Source organism: Humulus lupulus, chromosome 3, assembly GCF_963169125.1.
Source record: "Humulus lupulus chromosome 3, drHumLupu1.1, whole genome shotgun sequence".
NCBI lineage: Eukaryota > Viridiplantae > Streptophyta > Magnoliopsida > Rosales > Cannabaceae > Humulus > Humulus lupulus.
In genome coordinates, this window is record NC_084795.1 from 45,254,220 (window position 1) to 45,271,008 (window position 16,789).

Consider the following 16,789-nt stretch of genomic DNA (forward strand, 5'->3'; position numbering starts at 1 on the left):
ACTTGGGTATTATTAATATTGACTTCATAACTTGGATCAACTATTATTCATTATAGACCATATCATAAAAATAGTAAGCTACCTCTCAATCAAATTTCATAGAAACAAATACTGTGTGCTCATCATATTTAAAACATTTTTTTAAAATAAAATTTATCATAATGTTGTGCTATATATATATATTGAAAAAGAAAAGATTCTGTCTTGAAGAGATTAATAAGAGCAAATTATACCAAGTGGATGGGCAGAGAAGTGGCAATGCAGGTGAGGGGAGAAAAAGAGGCTTTTATAATATGTATGTATCTGTTTGTATTGAGAAGGAATAAAGTAAAGAATAAAAATAAGATGAGAGCAAAGGACCACGTTTTGTGATAATAATAATAATACCTTCAAATTCTTTCCCTACACTTTGATAATGAAATTATGCTGATTTTAATTTTTAACTATATATACAAAAGAAAAGAAGAGACAAATCTGATTTGGTTACTTACAAGTACACCATTCATATCATTCCTTATTTTCCTTACAATCTTTCTTTCCCCACACATCACATTAAAGAATGTTCTTTCTTTTACCTTTCATCATATGTCTAGCTGCTACCTCATTCAACATCTTTCCTTCTCTCTTATAAATACACCTTTCATTTTAATTATAAACACAGCCAAATAAACAAAAACCAAAACCAAACCCCACAAAGCTAGGCTATAGCTTTTTGTGGATTTATTCAACTTTTCTCCCTTTTTACATAAATTATAATGGCTTCCACTCCTTCCTTTAAGAGGTCTGATACCATCGCTGATAGCATGCCTGATGCTATGAAGCAGAGCCGTTATTATATGAAGAAATGTTTTACCAGGTTCTTTATTTTTACTATAATTTTTCATCCATAATAATATTGCTTATAATATATAAAAAATAATTAACATCTCACTTAAGCGGCTGTCAATGGCTGATGCGACATTTTTCAACTAGTTGGTGGCCTGTAACATGGTCATGTTGTTGCTCATTTTCAGTACATAATATTTTGACAAAGTACTCATTTTTATACAAAACAAAATATCAAACGTACCATAATAGTTGGTAAAGTACGTGATAAGATATGTAAGAGTTCATGCAATAATGCTTTAACTTTTATTTTTTATTTTTGAAAAAAGGTTTGTTGCACAAGGGAAAAGGTTAATGAAAGCACAAAATATTATGGGAGAGGTGGACCAATCTATACCAGACGTCCAAGAAAGGAGCAAAGTTCTGGAAGGCTTGCTTGGCTACATCCTCACTTCTACCCAAGTATTCAATTTTTACTTATCTATTTATATTTATGAAAATGAATATCAACTCTTTTTTTTTTCTTTCATTTTTACGTAAAATATGATTTTTTAAAATTTTTTTTTGCAGGAGGCAGCTGTGGTGCCACCTTCTGTTGCTATGGCCATAAGACCGAATCCTGGTTACTGGGAATATGTGAAGATCAATGCTGATGATCTCACTGTAGATGGAATTTCTGCATCGGAGTTCTTGAAGTACAAAGAGTTGATTTTCGACGAGGACTGGTAATGATGATGATTTTCCATTATATAATAATAACAATTAACTTGTGTTTTCTTTATCAATAATTTGATCTGGTGAGAGTATGTATGTGCATGCATGCAGGGCCAATGATGAAAATGCCGTAGAAATAGATTTTGGAGGAATAGATTTCTTAAGTCCTCGCGCAACTCTTCCTTCTTCCATTGGAGATGGAGTCAGCTTCATCTCAAAGCACATGTCCACAAGCCTCAGTGGCTTCACTGGCAATGCAAAGCACTTGGTTGATTACTTACAATCTCTCACTCATCGAGGAGAGGTATATATATACACACATACATACAAACACACACTACCACTATATTACTACTGAGATTCTAATTTCTTTGGCTCAAAAACAAGCAGAAGCTGATGATCGATGAGACACTGGACACAGTTGAATGTCTTCAAGGTGCCTTGATTGTTGGTGAAAGTTTCGTCTCCACACTCCCAAAGAACACGCCATATCACAATTTTGAGCTGAGGTGACCATTTTCACAACTTATATACTTGTGTATTATCAATCATCATCAGCATCATTACTGCTATCTTCCATATATATGGCTTTGTTTTCTTGAGGTGATGATTTGAGTTTGTGATACCATGGTCAGGTTGAAAGAGTTGGGATTTGAGAAGGGATGGGGAGACACAGCAGAGAGAGTTAGAGAGACAATGAAGACAGTTTCTGAGGTACTCCAAGCACCAGATCCAAAAAACTTGGAGTTGATATTCACCAGGCTACCAGCCATTTTCAACATTGTCATCTTTTCTCCTCATGGTTACTTTGGCCAGTCTGATGTCCTTGGATTGCCTGATACCGGTGGCCAGGTTCATAAAAATACAAGCCTTAATTATATAAATACATTATCATCATCATCATCTTGGCACTGAATGATTTTGATCATATTTTCTAGGTGGTGTACATTCTTGACCAAGTGAGAGCCCTGGAAGAAGAGATTTTACTCAGAATCAAGCAACAAGGCCTTGTGTTTAAGCCTAGAATTATTGTCGTGAGTAATAGCAAAATGGATCAAAATTTGCAAACCTTTCCAAATCGTGAGATGTTATGTTACTATATAATGTTGTTTTGTGCTTAAAAAAACAAAACAGGTTACAAGGCTGATACCAGATGCTAAAGGGACAAAGTGCAACCAAGAGATGGAGCCTATTATCAACACCAAGCACAGCCATATAGTTAGAGTCCCATTCAGGACAGAGCAAGGAGTTCTTCGCCAATGGGTTTCGCGATTCGACATCTACCCTTACCTTGAGAGGTTTTCTCAGGTAATTGAAGCTCTTTATCAAGTTTTGTTTGAGAAGTTTTCTTTTGTATACTTCTGTTTGACTTGTGATGATCCTCCCCTAGGATGCAACTGCAAAGGTTCTTCAACTCATGGATGGAAAACCAGACCTCATAATAGGAAACTACACAGATGGAAATCTGGTTGCATCTTTGATGGCCAACAAACTAGGAATAACTCAGGTTCTTTACAGCTACTTACTTGGCTAGCTTTGACAGTGCTAGAAGGTTATATCAGTTCTTCTCATTCATTGTAATTTCATTTTAGGGAACTATTGCTCATGCTCTAGAGAAAACCAAGTACGAAGATTCAGATGCGAAATGGAAGGAATTGGATCCCAAGTACCATTTTTCATGTCAGTTCACAGCTGATATGATCTCAATGAACTCAACTGATTTCATCATAACAAGTACATACCAAGAAATTGCAGGAAGGTTAGTTAAGTTTGGGAAAGTTAGTCCCTTTTAAGAGGCCAAACTAAACATATTGGCTGAATTCTACCTTAAGTATCAGTGTTGGACAAAAACAGACAAAAACAATAGAGAGGATTGAATGAGGAAGTTCATATATTGAGAATTAGAACTTATGATTACAAAGGCTAGAACCAATACTAACTGTATTACTAACTCGAAGAACAACATATTTAGTTGAAAGTCTAACTAACAAAACTATTGTAACTAACTTCACAGCTTAGGTAGCTAAACTAATACAATTAATAATAATAGTACCTAAAACTGTTGTTTTCTACAGCAAGAGCCGGCCTGGACAGTATGAAAGCCACACAGTGTTTACCATGCCTGGACTTTGCCGAGTAGTCTCTGGCATCAATGTCTTCGAGCCCAAATTCAACATTGCTGCTCCTGGAGCTGACCAAACTGTCTACTTTCCCCACACAGAGAAACAAAAGCGTTTTACTACCTTCAAACCTGCCATTGAAGAGTTGCTTTTCAACAAGGAGGATAGCAATGAGCATTTGTAAGTCACTTGCTTCTTCTATTCTCATTCATCGTTTTTTCAAAAATGACACCAAAAGTGTTTGATGTGTTTTGAAACAGAGGATACTTGGCAGACAAGAAGAAACCAATAATCTTTTCCATGGCAAGACTTGACACAGTCAAGAACATAAGTGGTCTGACTGAGTGGTATGGAAAGAGCAAGAAGCTGAGAGATTTAGTGAATCTGGTGGTTGTGGCAGGGTTCTTTGATCCATCAAAATCAAAAGACAGAGAAGAAATTGCTGAGATAAAGAAGATGCATTCTTTGATAGAGCAGTATCAACTCAAGGGCCAGATTAGATGGATTGCTGCACAAACAGATAGGTACAGAAACTCGGAGCTGTACCGCTATATTGCGGATACTAAGGGTGCTTTTGTGCAGCCTGCTCTCTATGAAGCATTTGGTCTAACTGTCATTGAGGCCATGAACTGTGGATTGCCAACTTTCGCAACGAATCAAGGCGGCCCTGCTGAGATTATTGTTGATGGTGTCTCAGGATTTCATATTGACCCCAACAATGGAACTGAATCTAGTAACAAGATTGCTGAATTTTTTGAAAAGTGCAAGGCGGAATCTGATTATTGGAACAATGTGTCAGTGGCTGGTCTTCAGAGGATAAATGAATGGTAAAAAAAACAAACTTTGATTCTATACTAATTTGATTATGTAGTTACTAGTACTGATTACTTTTTGTTTGTGTTTGGTGTTTTTTCAAGCTATACATGGAAAATTTATGCCAACAAATTGTTGAACATGGGAGCCACCTATGGATTTTGGAGGAAAATGAGTAAAGAACAGAAGCTAGCTAAGCAAAGATACATTCACATGCTCTATAGCCTTCAATTCAGGAATTTAGTAAGTAGAAGATTTTGAACATTTTAAAGTACTTGTACATAAGCAAACACAAGTGAAAATTAGTACTAACATAATCTCTATGACTGTTTTAGGTTAAGAATATTCAAATCCCATTTGAAGAGCCTCTACCGCCAAGCCATGAAGAGCCTGAACAACCAACACCAGCTGTGACTTCTACAACCGGAATAACTCCAGTGGCGCCGAGGCATGGATACTAACTCTTTTCCTTTTTTTTTTTCTTAGAAATCTTACTATGCATTCAACTAACAAAAAAAGGGTTTTATTGTGTTGCGTGACATGGTACTTTTCAGCGCACCAGAGGAGCAGCCTGGTGGCGAACAATTCAGCGGTGTCTGTGGTATTTGGAACCGTTGGTGGTGCTTTATGGTTGGCTCTGCGGTAATGATATATTACATGCTCAAGAAGGTGTTTAATAAGCCTCATGCAGAATGATTAGGCCAACTCAATCACCATCTTAATCATATGCATATATTATTGCTCCATTTTTTTATTGATCAAAATCAAACACAATAAAGAGGCAGCAGAAGAGATTTTCTGGCGGCTTTTAGTGCCATTTATGCTCAAATAATTCACCGGTGGTCATATCACACTAATTGAAAAGATGACATTGTTTCAAGATTAACTTTCATGTAATCTTCAAATACTACGTTTGTACATTTGTGTTCTTGTTCTTAGGTTTTCAATAATTGAAATGTATTATATGTACATCGATGTATTATAAGACTTTCATATATACTCAATTACAATCAAGTGAACTTCTTTCTCTCTTGTCATATTATTTGTTCCAAATTATGTGTTTTTTCAATTTTAGTTGTGGGACACAACATGAGATAGTTTTAAAAAAATTAAAGGGTTATTAGTTACATTTAATCAAAATTTGAAAAATAAAGTAAAATTAAAGTGAGATTTAAAAAAAAAAAAAAGTTTTGACAACTTGGTACAATTTCAAAGAATTGGTTTAATCTATATCTATAATTTGGCTCTTACTATTTAGGAATAGCAATGATGCGGTTTTCAATTACCATTCCCATCTCTAGGTTAATTATATAATCCTGCCCTCCCAATTAACCGTTAGGGACAATGCGTGTGTTAATCAACAAATAATGAAAAATAACCTTGGTTACCTATATCTATTGAAAAACAAAATAGAAATAATTTTTTTAAAATAAATGAAAAAAATAAACAATTTAATTTATATTTTTCTAATTTAGATACGAAAATAAAATAATATCTTAAATAGTATCAAGCTTAAAATCTATTAATACTAATTATAAAGTATTATAGATTAAAAAATTATTAACTTCAAAAAATTCTTTTACTTTCTATTAATATTTTTAGAAATATTATTTTATATTTAATAATATACAAATAAAAAAATTATAGATATATAATATATATATATAAAAATAAAGTAATTATTATAAATAGGGGCAAGTATGAGTTAGATTATGATAATATTGTACCTACACTATATCCGTATATATGCAGAGCACTTATTTCCCACCCTAGTCATTTATCTAATATGAACAGTTTTTCTCTGCCCCATTTAGATCGAATAATCATGGGTTTGTATATTTTATAATGTATTAGTTTGGATTCAAATAAATTTAATACAATCTTTTATTGAGTTGAATATAATATTATAATAGAAAAATATTGCTCAATGATATATTAATTGTTAAAGGATAAGCTTTTCAAGTTTTAATATTTAAAGTTAAGAATTATGACTAATGGGTTTTTTTTTTGGTGGCAATGAAAACTTCCTTGAAAAAAATATAATGTAAATACAACTTAAAATGATTAAAAATCCTGAACAAAGTCAGGATAACATCTATCCAAATAAGTTGTCTATCTATTTTAAAAGCATGCTTAACTAATTCATGAGCCGACACATTGATCAAACAACAAACATGAATTAGGAACAATCCTGGAAATCTGAATAATATACTTGCTATATCCTATAACAAGGACGCAAAATCATTGTAAAATGTATGTCACTTAGTGTAAGCAGACACTAGTGCTAAACAATTTGTCTCGACAACATGCAGTGAAAATCCCAAAATTAGAAGTCAAGTCAACGCGGCACATTCTACTTGAATAATTGAGAAACAACCTACACAATAAAAACATTAAGAAAACAAATCAACATTAATAACCTTAAATAGATACTAGAAATTAAAATAGAAAATAGAAAAACGAAATAAGACCTAGTAAATAGATATATGAATAAAAGAACAAAAGGCTAGCCCTTCGGTTCATTAATACAATAAAGATAATAAAATCTTATTTTGCAATATTTGTACCAATAAATTTTTATTCTCCATTTATGACAGAAATATTTTAATCACACTTTTTTTTAAAGAAGTAGCGACTCCTAATCGAGCAACCATATAATTATTTAACTTAAATATGATACATTTAGTAGTATTATTATTATTATTATTATACTCTTACTTTGTACTTTAATTGTGTTACATATCAGGGGATTATAAAATTACTTATGCAAAGGGAAAGTCTTACATACCAAATACCATATAATGGCCAAAATTCATTCTAAATTAACTATACAACCTAAAGCTATATAATCAATGGTAATTCATGCTTCTAACCATTAAACAAGTCAAACAAAATTGAAATATTACTAAGACAATTCATTTGTTACTCGCAAAAAAACCAACAATAATTACTTTCAATTTTTTTTACTTTCAGCTATTATGTTATTACTAACCATTCTATTGAATATTACTTACCCACATAAAAAGATTACTTATGCACAAATAAGTTACTGGGAAATTCATTACTTTTAGATACAACGTTATTTTTCTCTACTCATTTAAAAATTACTAACTGACCTCAAAATATTACTTTCCCAATATCGTAAATATGTTTGAACACAATACTAATTTTACTTTATTGCCCTCCACTGTAGACTTTTTTTTACTGCAAATTACTATTTTGGCCATACTTTTTAGACCATGCTAACATATTTTTTCACAACCGGTTTACATAACCGGCTCATCAGGTATAAAGCTTTAATAATAAAAACACCAAAAAATTTAATAACTTGACACTTGACAATTATTTTGGATCCCACTTGTTAGACTAAGTCACGTGAGGGACTAAAAAATTTGCCTATAACTAAATACATTTTACATTAGAGACTGAACACAGTAACAGAACCTAGCAAATGAAAAGTCTTCTCCCCTTAAAAAAAAAAAGAAGGAAAGTCTTCCATAATCATTGTTTATTCAATATACAAAAAAGTGTCAATTGGGTCTAAAGTGTCAATGTTTGGTGTTGAGTATTCATGTTCTTTCTTGGAAGTAGCTGAAAAATCGAATGCTAAGAAAGTTTCTTTTGGATTCCACAAAGTTTTCTTCTGATTATTAGACTGAAGTCATCTAGAATAAAAATTCATTTTGTCATGATTTAAGTTTCGCAACCAATTACACTCATTTTTTAAAACTAAAAATAAAATAAAAAGAAAGTTAACCAATCATTTCTAGAAACACATTTCATTTATTAAATCCAAATTATGGATTCAGATTTATATTTTCTAAAAAAATAATAAATTTAAAATCACAACCAATCAAGCTTTGCTGCGTTGTATATTTCAGATATTTTTTATTTATAAAAAAAGTCATTTTTAGATTACGTAATTTCTCATATTTAAGAAAATAAATCATTTTTAGATTACGTAATTTCTCATATTTAATTTCAAATTGAAGAAGTGGATTTACTACAACTATGGCTGTTAGAATACGAGAAAATAACCAGCCATAATCAAATAACTGGATCTAAAATCGAAACGATGATTGATCTTATTTTTTTTTTAATTTTATTTATATATATTTAAGAGATTCTCATAAAAATAGTTAAATGAGACTGACTTAGGGATGTAAGCGAAGCAGATAATTGGCGGGGCCCATCCCTGTTCCCATTAATCATTTTAATTCCATCTCTGCTTTCATATATACATATCCCTTGTCAAGAGTGGAAGGAGAAATCCTTCTTGGGGCGATAAATCTCTAGTATTCATTTATTTAAAAAAATAAAATAAAAAACTATATGAAATTAATATGTATTACATTATATTAATAGTTCAAAGTTTTAAATATTGTGCAAAATATAATTAAAATTATTTAAAAGTTATTAATAGACTACAAAATCACATCAAAAAACATGTAAAGTAAATAAAAAGTATTATAAAATAAAAAAATTAAACGGGACTCTGTTGGGACAGGGGCGGAGAGTGCTATACCTATCCTCACCTTATTTAACATTCGCAGATAAAAAATGATCTTCATTCCCTGTTTAAGCAGAAAATTTCTGTCGGACTCTGTCTTGGTTAAAATTTTTTTCATCCATAGATTGAATCCTCTATTTTGTTTAATTTTTTTTTTCCGAAACTTAATTTTTTAAATTCTTATATATATCATAATTTTTTTTCCAGCAATTTTGTGATAATTATAAAAATTTGAAATTAGAAAAGTCTAATTTCAAACCAAATTAATTAATGCTTGTACTCCCATTAAAGGTGAAAGAAGAAACTTTCATATTGACCAATATGTCCTTTCCTATACAATTCTTGTTCAAACTAGTACTCCTCCAATGAAAAAGCCGTCTTTTAACACCCAGCCATCAATATAATATAATCATAATAATTAATAAATAATAAATAAAGCGAATAAAGTTTCTTTATTATTATTATTATTATGTTTTTGGGTGGTAAGTTAATCGTGCAACAACAAGAAACGGAAGAACTATCAATTAATATTATAATATAAATGAGTTTGGAGCTTTTAACGTTATGATTCTCACTCTTCATAAATGATTCATTTCTCTTCCGATTAGTTCAACAAGAGAGAGCATAATTATTTTTTCTTTTTCGAAAGGGAACATAAGTATCATAATTATTTTTATTTGATAGTATGTTGTGCAACTTGCTCATCAATTTTGTCTCATTCTTCCCTCTCTCTTTCTACAGACATAACTGACTGGCCATTAATTAAAATTCCAGTTAAAATATTAATTTATTTTTAAATCTAGGATTCTTTAATTTCATTAGAAGAAGAAGAAAACAATAAAAACAACAATAGAGAAGAGGAGAATAAGAGTCGAGAGAGAGAGAGAGAGAGAGGAGAGAGAAAATAAGCAGAAGAGAGAAAAACTAGAAAAAAAGAAAAAGAAAAAAAAAAGAGTAGCGAAAAAAGAAAATGAGCAATAAAATTGTATCCGCAGTGAGCGAAGATCAGAACAGTAGTAGTAATGGTTCATCGTCGTCAAGCTCGGCGGTGGCGCAGAAGATTTTGAGAAGAACAGCGTTGTTTGCAGCAGTGGCTTTGGGCTGTTACGTTCTTTACGCTTCCATAGGCCCTTACCAATTTCTCCCAGCTTCCTTTTATCCATTTACGCCCTCCAATTCCTCTTCTCTGGTTAGTCTCTTCTTCTTCTTCTTCAGTCTATATTTTCCACGGTTGAGGAATATATATATATATCAATCAGAATCAGGAAAAAGTTTCGGTTATATGTTGTTTGTTTTCTTCAGAATTTAGTTTCTGTATTTATCCACTTTTGATCTATGAGATGTGTTGCATCGATTATCGATCGTTCGATCTTCTTTTGATAAGTTTATTACGAGTGCTTTGTTTGACTTTTCATTAAATATATTATAGTTCAATTTCATGGAGAAATGACCTTAATTAGAGATAATTTGAGGGATTGAGATATAAAGATTTTTATTTTAATAATGTATGTAATTAATTTTTTTTATTTTTTTTAATGTTTCGAGTTAGAGGAGGTGTATATTCAATCCCATCATATATGACATGGTATATATCTTTATAATTATTATTAAGATTAGAGAATATGAACAGTGGAGTCCACAATAAAACGTTTCATTTAATGGCCGACCCAGTACGGGTTAATTGTCATGGAAAAGGAAAGGTTTTTATTTATTTTATTTTTAACATATATATTTATATATTGAGAGCGAATTTTTCTCCAATGATGGCCAGTAGGACTAGGATAGCCATTTGCTACTCTCAACAAGTTTGATGAAAAAAAAAGCATTTTTGATGAAGGAATCTTTTTAGAGGGTATCAGATCATAATCACGTTATAAAATTATTAAGCCAGCTGTTTTAATTTATATGTACTAACTTTTGTGTTTGTTTGTTTGTTTGGTTTTATATTTTTTTGAAAAACTAATTATAATAATTTTTGGTAAAAAATTTTGAAACGAAAAGGAAGAATTTTTATAACAAGTCTTTGGTTTATACTTATACCTACAAATATTGTTTATTTATTAAAAACCTTATAATTATTCGAATATTCAATCGATAAACCCATGGGAATCCATGGATAGTATTATGTCATGTAATTTATTTATTTTTATGTACAAATAATTAATTAATTGATTTGATTGATTGTCGCCGTGGTCCCGTTGACTTAAAAGAAGAAAAAACAATTGGACCCTTTCTTTATATACTTTGATTTGATTACAGTTATTTAAGAAGTTAATTGTAGCATTATTTAACTACACACAACACAGATCTCTCTCGTCATTTATTTATTTAATTTTGGAACCCAAAAGTTATGTTCAAGTTATCAAGAGCCAATTTTGGTTGGTAGGATACTAATTAATAATGAAAAAACGAATGAAAAATTGACATGTCATAATGTCCCAAACTGAAAAATAAAAATATTGCTACGATAATTGTGGTGTTGAGCATACAAGAATTCTTACGTGATCTCATAGTAATGTTAGTGTGGTGCTTTTTACCATTAGTATTTTTTTTAGATGTGTTATTTTAGATATTAACAATGCATGTCCCTTTCAATAATACACATGTAACCCTCCTTAATTAGGTACCAAAACACAACTTTATGACACAACGTGGCATTAATAAAAAAAGGGCATAGAAGTAAATTAAAACTCATATATAAATTATTGAATATATAGTAGAAGTACCCTACTGGCTTTTCTTTTCTTCTGCTGATATTTTCAGTATTGAACGCTGGCGGCTGTAGTGTTTATGCCTTTATGGACTACTTGAATATGCCTTTCTTTTTCTTTTTTTGGTAAGACACATATATTTATAAAATTTTTTGGTCCATTTTTTTTCTTGCTTTTGAATTCAAAATTGCTCGTTTTATTACGCAACAGAATATCATGTAATTTGGTATTTGATTATTGGTCAAGCTTTCTATTTTTCTTGTCTTATTATTATTTTTTTCCGTGTTAGTTTGGTTCAATTAGCGAAATGAAATGATACAAATATTACATAGATAAAAAAAAAACTCATACCATTTGATATCCCAGTAGTAATTAAGGCAAAAGGGAAATTTTGTTTTAGCTAATAAAGAAATTAAAAAAGCTTTAAATTTTAACGAATTAAGGGGCAGATTTCATTATATTCATATAGATAGTGATGAGTTTAGTATTATGGTGATCATCAGTTGGAGAATGAAGATGAATTAGAAGGAGTTCTAAGAAATGCAACAATGAAGGACAAAACGGTAATAATGACAACACTAAACGATGCATGGGCAGAGCCAAACTCAATATTCGATCTGTTTATAAAGAGCTTCAAAGTTGGGAAGAATACAGAAGGACTACTGAAACACTTGGTGGTGATATGCTTAGACGACAAGGCATACAGTCGTTGCATAGCTTCCCATCCTCATTGCTATCAGCTTCGTACGAAAGGTGCCAATTTTACAAACGAGGCTTTCTTTATGTCCCCACACTACTTGGAAATGATGTGGCGACGGATTGAGTTTCTTGGTTTTGTTCTTGAGTTGGGCTACAACTTCGTATTCACGGTATATATGTATATATATGCCCTACCTAATTAATTATTATGACATGTAATAATCTTTTCTCGTATACTATATATATATGCATTAATATTGTTGATTATTATGTAATTAACTACAATTAATATTGTTTTTAATGATCGAGCAGGACACGGACATAATGTGGCTACGAGACCCATTCAAAAGGTTTTTGAAAGAAGGAGATTTCCAAATCGCATGCGATTACTACAAAGGAAATCCGTACGACCGACACAACAATCCGAACGGAGGATTTACGTACGTGAAATCGAACCGAAGATCCATTGAGTTTTACAAGTTTTGGTACCATTCGAGGTGGGCTCATCCAGGGCTACACGACCAAGATGTTCTCAACAAGATAAAGTTCGATCCCTTCATCGACAGAATTGGGCTCAAAATGGCGTTTTTGGACACTGCTTACATTGGTGGGTTTTGTCAGCCTCTTAGAAATTTGGACGTGGTTTGTACTATGCACGCCAATTGCTGTGTGGGTCTCCGAAACAAGATCAATGATCTCACCATGCTGCTTGATGATTGGAGAAGATATATCAACACCACATCCCAACAACAACAACAATCAACTCTCAACTCATCAACTACTACTACTACTACTACTACTACACATACACATGTCTCCTGGTCTGTTCCCCTCAATTGCAGGTACGTAATATCATTGTTATATATAAAATAATTACATGAAAAATTAAACCAAATATTTTAATACTATAACATTTTTAAACATACATCATAATTTTTTAATAAAAATTAAGATTATGTATTATATATAATTGTTATAATGATATTTTATAATTATTTAAATTTATATTAATATAAGTATTAAATATCTAGTTTTCTATAAAATATTATTATAATAATAATATTTAAATTCATATTAATATAATTAATAAAAAATTAGGATTATATATTATCATTATAATAATATTTTATAAGATTTGAATTTAAATTTATATTAATATAATTATTATATATGTAGTCTTGTATTAAATATTTTATAATATTTGAATTTATATTAATATAATTAATAAATATTTATTTTTAATTAGTTTTAAAGATTTATTACATTAAATATTTAGAATATTTTGTTAAAGTTAATAAGTTAGAACTTTCATCTTTTAGATTGGATTGATAAATATGGTGTTAAAGTATAATTCTATTCTTGGTCCACTCCTAATAAATTTTAGGTTAGATGTTAAGAAATCGAACATTAGCATATATATTCATATTCTTGTATGAAAATTTACACACACAAATTGATTACATAAATAAAAGGGTAGGTATATGTTTTTGTAAAGTGTCATTTTAGTACCCGTGTTTACAATAATATTAATTTGGTACCTTGTATTTTGAACTGGTACATATTTAGTACTCTAAACTCAAATTTAATTAATAAAATTTTACTAATTTAATCAAACTACTATCAATTATATGAGTTGTAAATTCAATTTTAATTATTTAATTACATATACAACTTATGATAGTTTAGTTATATTGATAAAATTTTATTTATCAAATCTGAGTCTAGGGTACAAAATATGTATGATTTAAAAATACATGGTACTATATGAACATTATTGAAAAAAGAAAGTACCAAAACAATATTTTGTAAAAACATATGGTACCAAATGAGTAAATTCCATAAATATAAATATATATTAAAAAATTCTTAAATGTGGGTTATGAGTATTGTTCCTACTTGTAGGACCGTAGCTATTTTTCGCCAAGTTGAAAGTTTATAATCTAATTTTTTTTGTATGACAATGTACATTATAGTTGTAGGAGACATTTCACTAATTTTTAGAAAATTTTGAATAATTTATTGTATCGAAATTAAGATTAAAAAAATCAGTTGCACGTATGATTTATTTTATGCTCGTGTAAAATAAACTTTTTAAATATTAATTTCAATATCGTAAACCATTCGAAATCTTTAGAAAATTGGTGGAATTTTTATTATAACTACAATATATATCATTACATAAAAAAAAATTAAATTATAAATTCTCAAGTGTGGAAACATAGCGATACCCCTACACGTCCACTAATATTGCCCTCTATATATTCATGTAGAAAATAAAATATCAGTAACACTATAAATTACAATATCTTTTGTGAACTTGATAATTTTTTCATTTTCATGTGGGGTCATCATCAAGTACTTCCTTTCGACACTAGCAGTAGCTGTAAACGAAGGAGCAGGAGTTGAAAAATTATCCCTATTGGATAAAGGTAAATTATTATTGCTATTATATTTTTTCCCGCAGCTCCATCAATCAAAACTCCATTTTGTGAAGCCAACTCCACCATTTTTTTTTTCTCATTTTACTGAAAATATTGTAACTCATAACAATTCAATATATAGCATCAAAGAACATTTTTTTTTGGTGGGTATTGATGTGCATTAAATGGACAGTTGTGATTGAAAAATAAGAAACCAATATAAGGTTTCATTGTATTTTGTTTTTGTTTAACTTTTAAATAGTCAAACCTCTTTCATAAAACAATCACAATATTAATTTGAATGTGTTATTAGGTAATTAAGTAAGGTACGAAGATTATTGAGAAAATTCCTTTAAAAAAAAAGGGTGAAAGTGGATAGTGTTTTTTCTTTCTTTCGAAAATGCTTTGCTCTCTTCTACGGTAATGGAGCCACATAGTGGCTTAGAGCAAAAGTATATAAAATATAAAAGTATAATAGCTTTTTTCTAAGAAAATAAAAGGCAACGTTGGTTGGCAGTGACAACATTTTCAATATCTCTCACAATATATAAATCTTTAGTAGTCACATTGACATTAATTAGACAAAAGTCAGTCTAAGTTACTTTTGTGGCTATTGCATTAAAGATACTCTTAGAGGCTCAATCCCCCCCTCAATTTTTATTTTTTTTATATTTTTATTGTTGTTTAATTTAAAAAATATGAATATAGGGTTAAAAAATTATAATATCCATCATACTGCCTCCCTAAAATTTTTTATACTTCATCTGCCCCTAAGAAATTTTTTTGGCTCATATATTTTGTTTTAAAATTTCCTTATATATATGTCTATTAGGAATTGATATACTATAATTATTATTTTTTGGCTGGAAAATTGATATATAGTGATTAGTGAGTTATTAGATCGGACCTATGCTATTTCATATTGATTAAGAGAGAAGAAATTAAAATTAAAGGAGATAAAACTATGAAAACAATTGCTCAAACAATGTCATTTCAGGTCTCTTTCGTTCAATTTCAGTGCTAGTAGTGTTCCTTAGTGGAGGATAAGAAAATCAAGTATTCATTATTCTTGTCCAAATACTCTTGTCCCCTTATGAAACAGAAGTTCCCCTAAAAAAAGGTGGGAAGAGTTATTGAAAACACAAATATTTATTTTATTAACTTTTATTTGTAATTGAAAATCACAGATAAACTAATGTAAAAATTTCTCAAAGCTATACCAATTTTGCATATTTTAATTTGTCATCATCAACCAAAATTATCCTCAGTGTGGTTAATTATATATCACTAACTTTGAGTCCAATTGAATGATTCTAGCAGTCAAGTAATCGTGGTTATAACTATGTTACCCTGGGTGACTTATTTTGATAATGCCAATTTTTCTTCTTCTACTACTTTAAAAATGCTATATTTTTGGAATTATGATCCAAGAGATTGCAGTATATATCAAAATTTATTTACAATAATATAAAGGATTTTATTACAAGTACCATATTATTATTCATTTAAAAAAATATAATGTTATTGAGCCTGAAGTACAATGTTAGCCCATTAAAAAATAGTTGTGAAAAAGCCCAAGAACAGAATGCAAATAGGCATAGGTATAATTACATATCCTACGGTAATATAAAAAAAAAATTGTTTTATACAGTACCTTTAATAAATTACAAAAATACGGCTCTCTCCACCCATAAATTACAAAAATACGGCTCTTCCCACCCACTTATGTATATATATATTTACTTTTGTTTTTATTTTTTTGTCTTAATTTTTAATAAGAATTTAAGCCTATCAATTAATATAATAATAAAAGTAATAATAATTATAGTTACCACCCTCAATAAAATAAAGTAGATTAATTTATTTTTATTTAAAATAAATATATTTATTAATATTAAAGTTAATATTTATACAATTACTCAAAAAATAAATAAATATATATACAAATTACAATATGTTGTTAATTAAAATTAATAT

General features: G+C 29.8%; 2 protein-coding genes across 2 annotated transcripts; both read left to right on the forward strand.

Moving 5' to 3' along the window:
• The first annotated feature begins 641 nt into the window (after positions 1–641).
• LOC133822619 (sucrose synthase 6-like) lies at positions 642–5,509 on the forward strand. Its single transcript, XM_062255014.1, has 15 exons — positions 642–856; positions 1,155–1,287; positions 1,396–1,550; positions 1,651–1,843; positions 1,930–2,048; positions 2,175–2,391; positions 2,478–2,573; positions 2,674–2,847; positions 2,930–3,046; positions 3,132–3,298; positions 3,615–3,839; positions 3,920–4,486; positions 4,577–4,715; positions 4,808–4,920; positions 5,027–5,509. Exons 1-15 carry the CDS (start codon positions 756–758, stop codon positions 5,166–5,168), a joined length of 2,658 nt encoding a protein of 885 aa, XP_062110998.1. The 5' UTR covers positions 642–755; the 3' UTR covers positions 5,169–5,509.
• A 4,182-nt stretch (positions 5,510–9,691) lies between these two features.
• On the forward strand, positions 9,692–14,981 carry LOC133822620 (uncharacterized protein At4g15970-like). The gene is made up of 4 exons (XM_062255015.1): positions 9,692–10,171; positions 12,197–12,562; positions 12,705–13,234; positions 14,749–14,981. Exons 1-4 carry the CDS (start codon positions 9,953–9,955, stop codon positions 14,765–14,767), a joined length of 1,134 nt encoding a protein of 377 aa, XP_062110999.1. The 5' UTR covers positions 9,692–9,952; the 3' UTR covers positions 14,768–14,981.
• Positions 14,982–16,789: the final 1,808 nt, after the last annotated feature.

Excerpts from the sequence above, each read along its gene's own strand:
- LOC133822619 (XM_062255014.1), top strand. The coding sequence starts at position 756 with ATGGCTTCCACTCCTTCCTTTAAGAGGTCTGATACCATCGCTGATAGC. Across the intron at positions 1,551-1,650 it reads TTGATTTTCGACGAGGACTG|GGCCAATGATGAAAATGCCG; the intron begins GTAATGATGATG and ends GCATGCATGCAG. Across the intron at positions 1,844-1,929 it reads CTCTCACTCATCGAGGAGAG|AAGCTGATGATCGATGAGAC; the intron begins GTATATATATAC and ends AAAAACAAGCAG.
- LOC133822620 (XM_062255015.1), top strand. The coding sequence starts at position 9,953 with ATGAGCAATAAAATTGTATCCGCAGTGAGCGAAGATCAGAACAGTAGT. Across the intron at positions 10,172-12,196 it reads CCTCCAATTCCTCTTCTCTG|TTGGAGAATGAAGATGAATT; the intron begins GTTAGTCTCTTC and ends GGTGATCATCAG. Across the intron at positions 12,563-12,704 it reads GCTACAACTTCGTATTCACG|GACACGGACATAATGTGGCT; the intron begins GTATATATGTAT and ends ATGATCGAGCAG.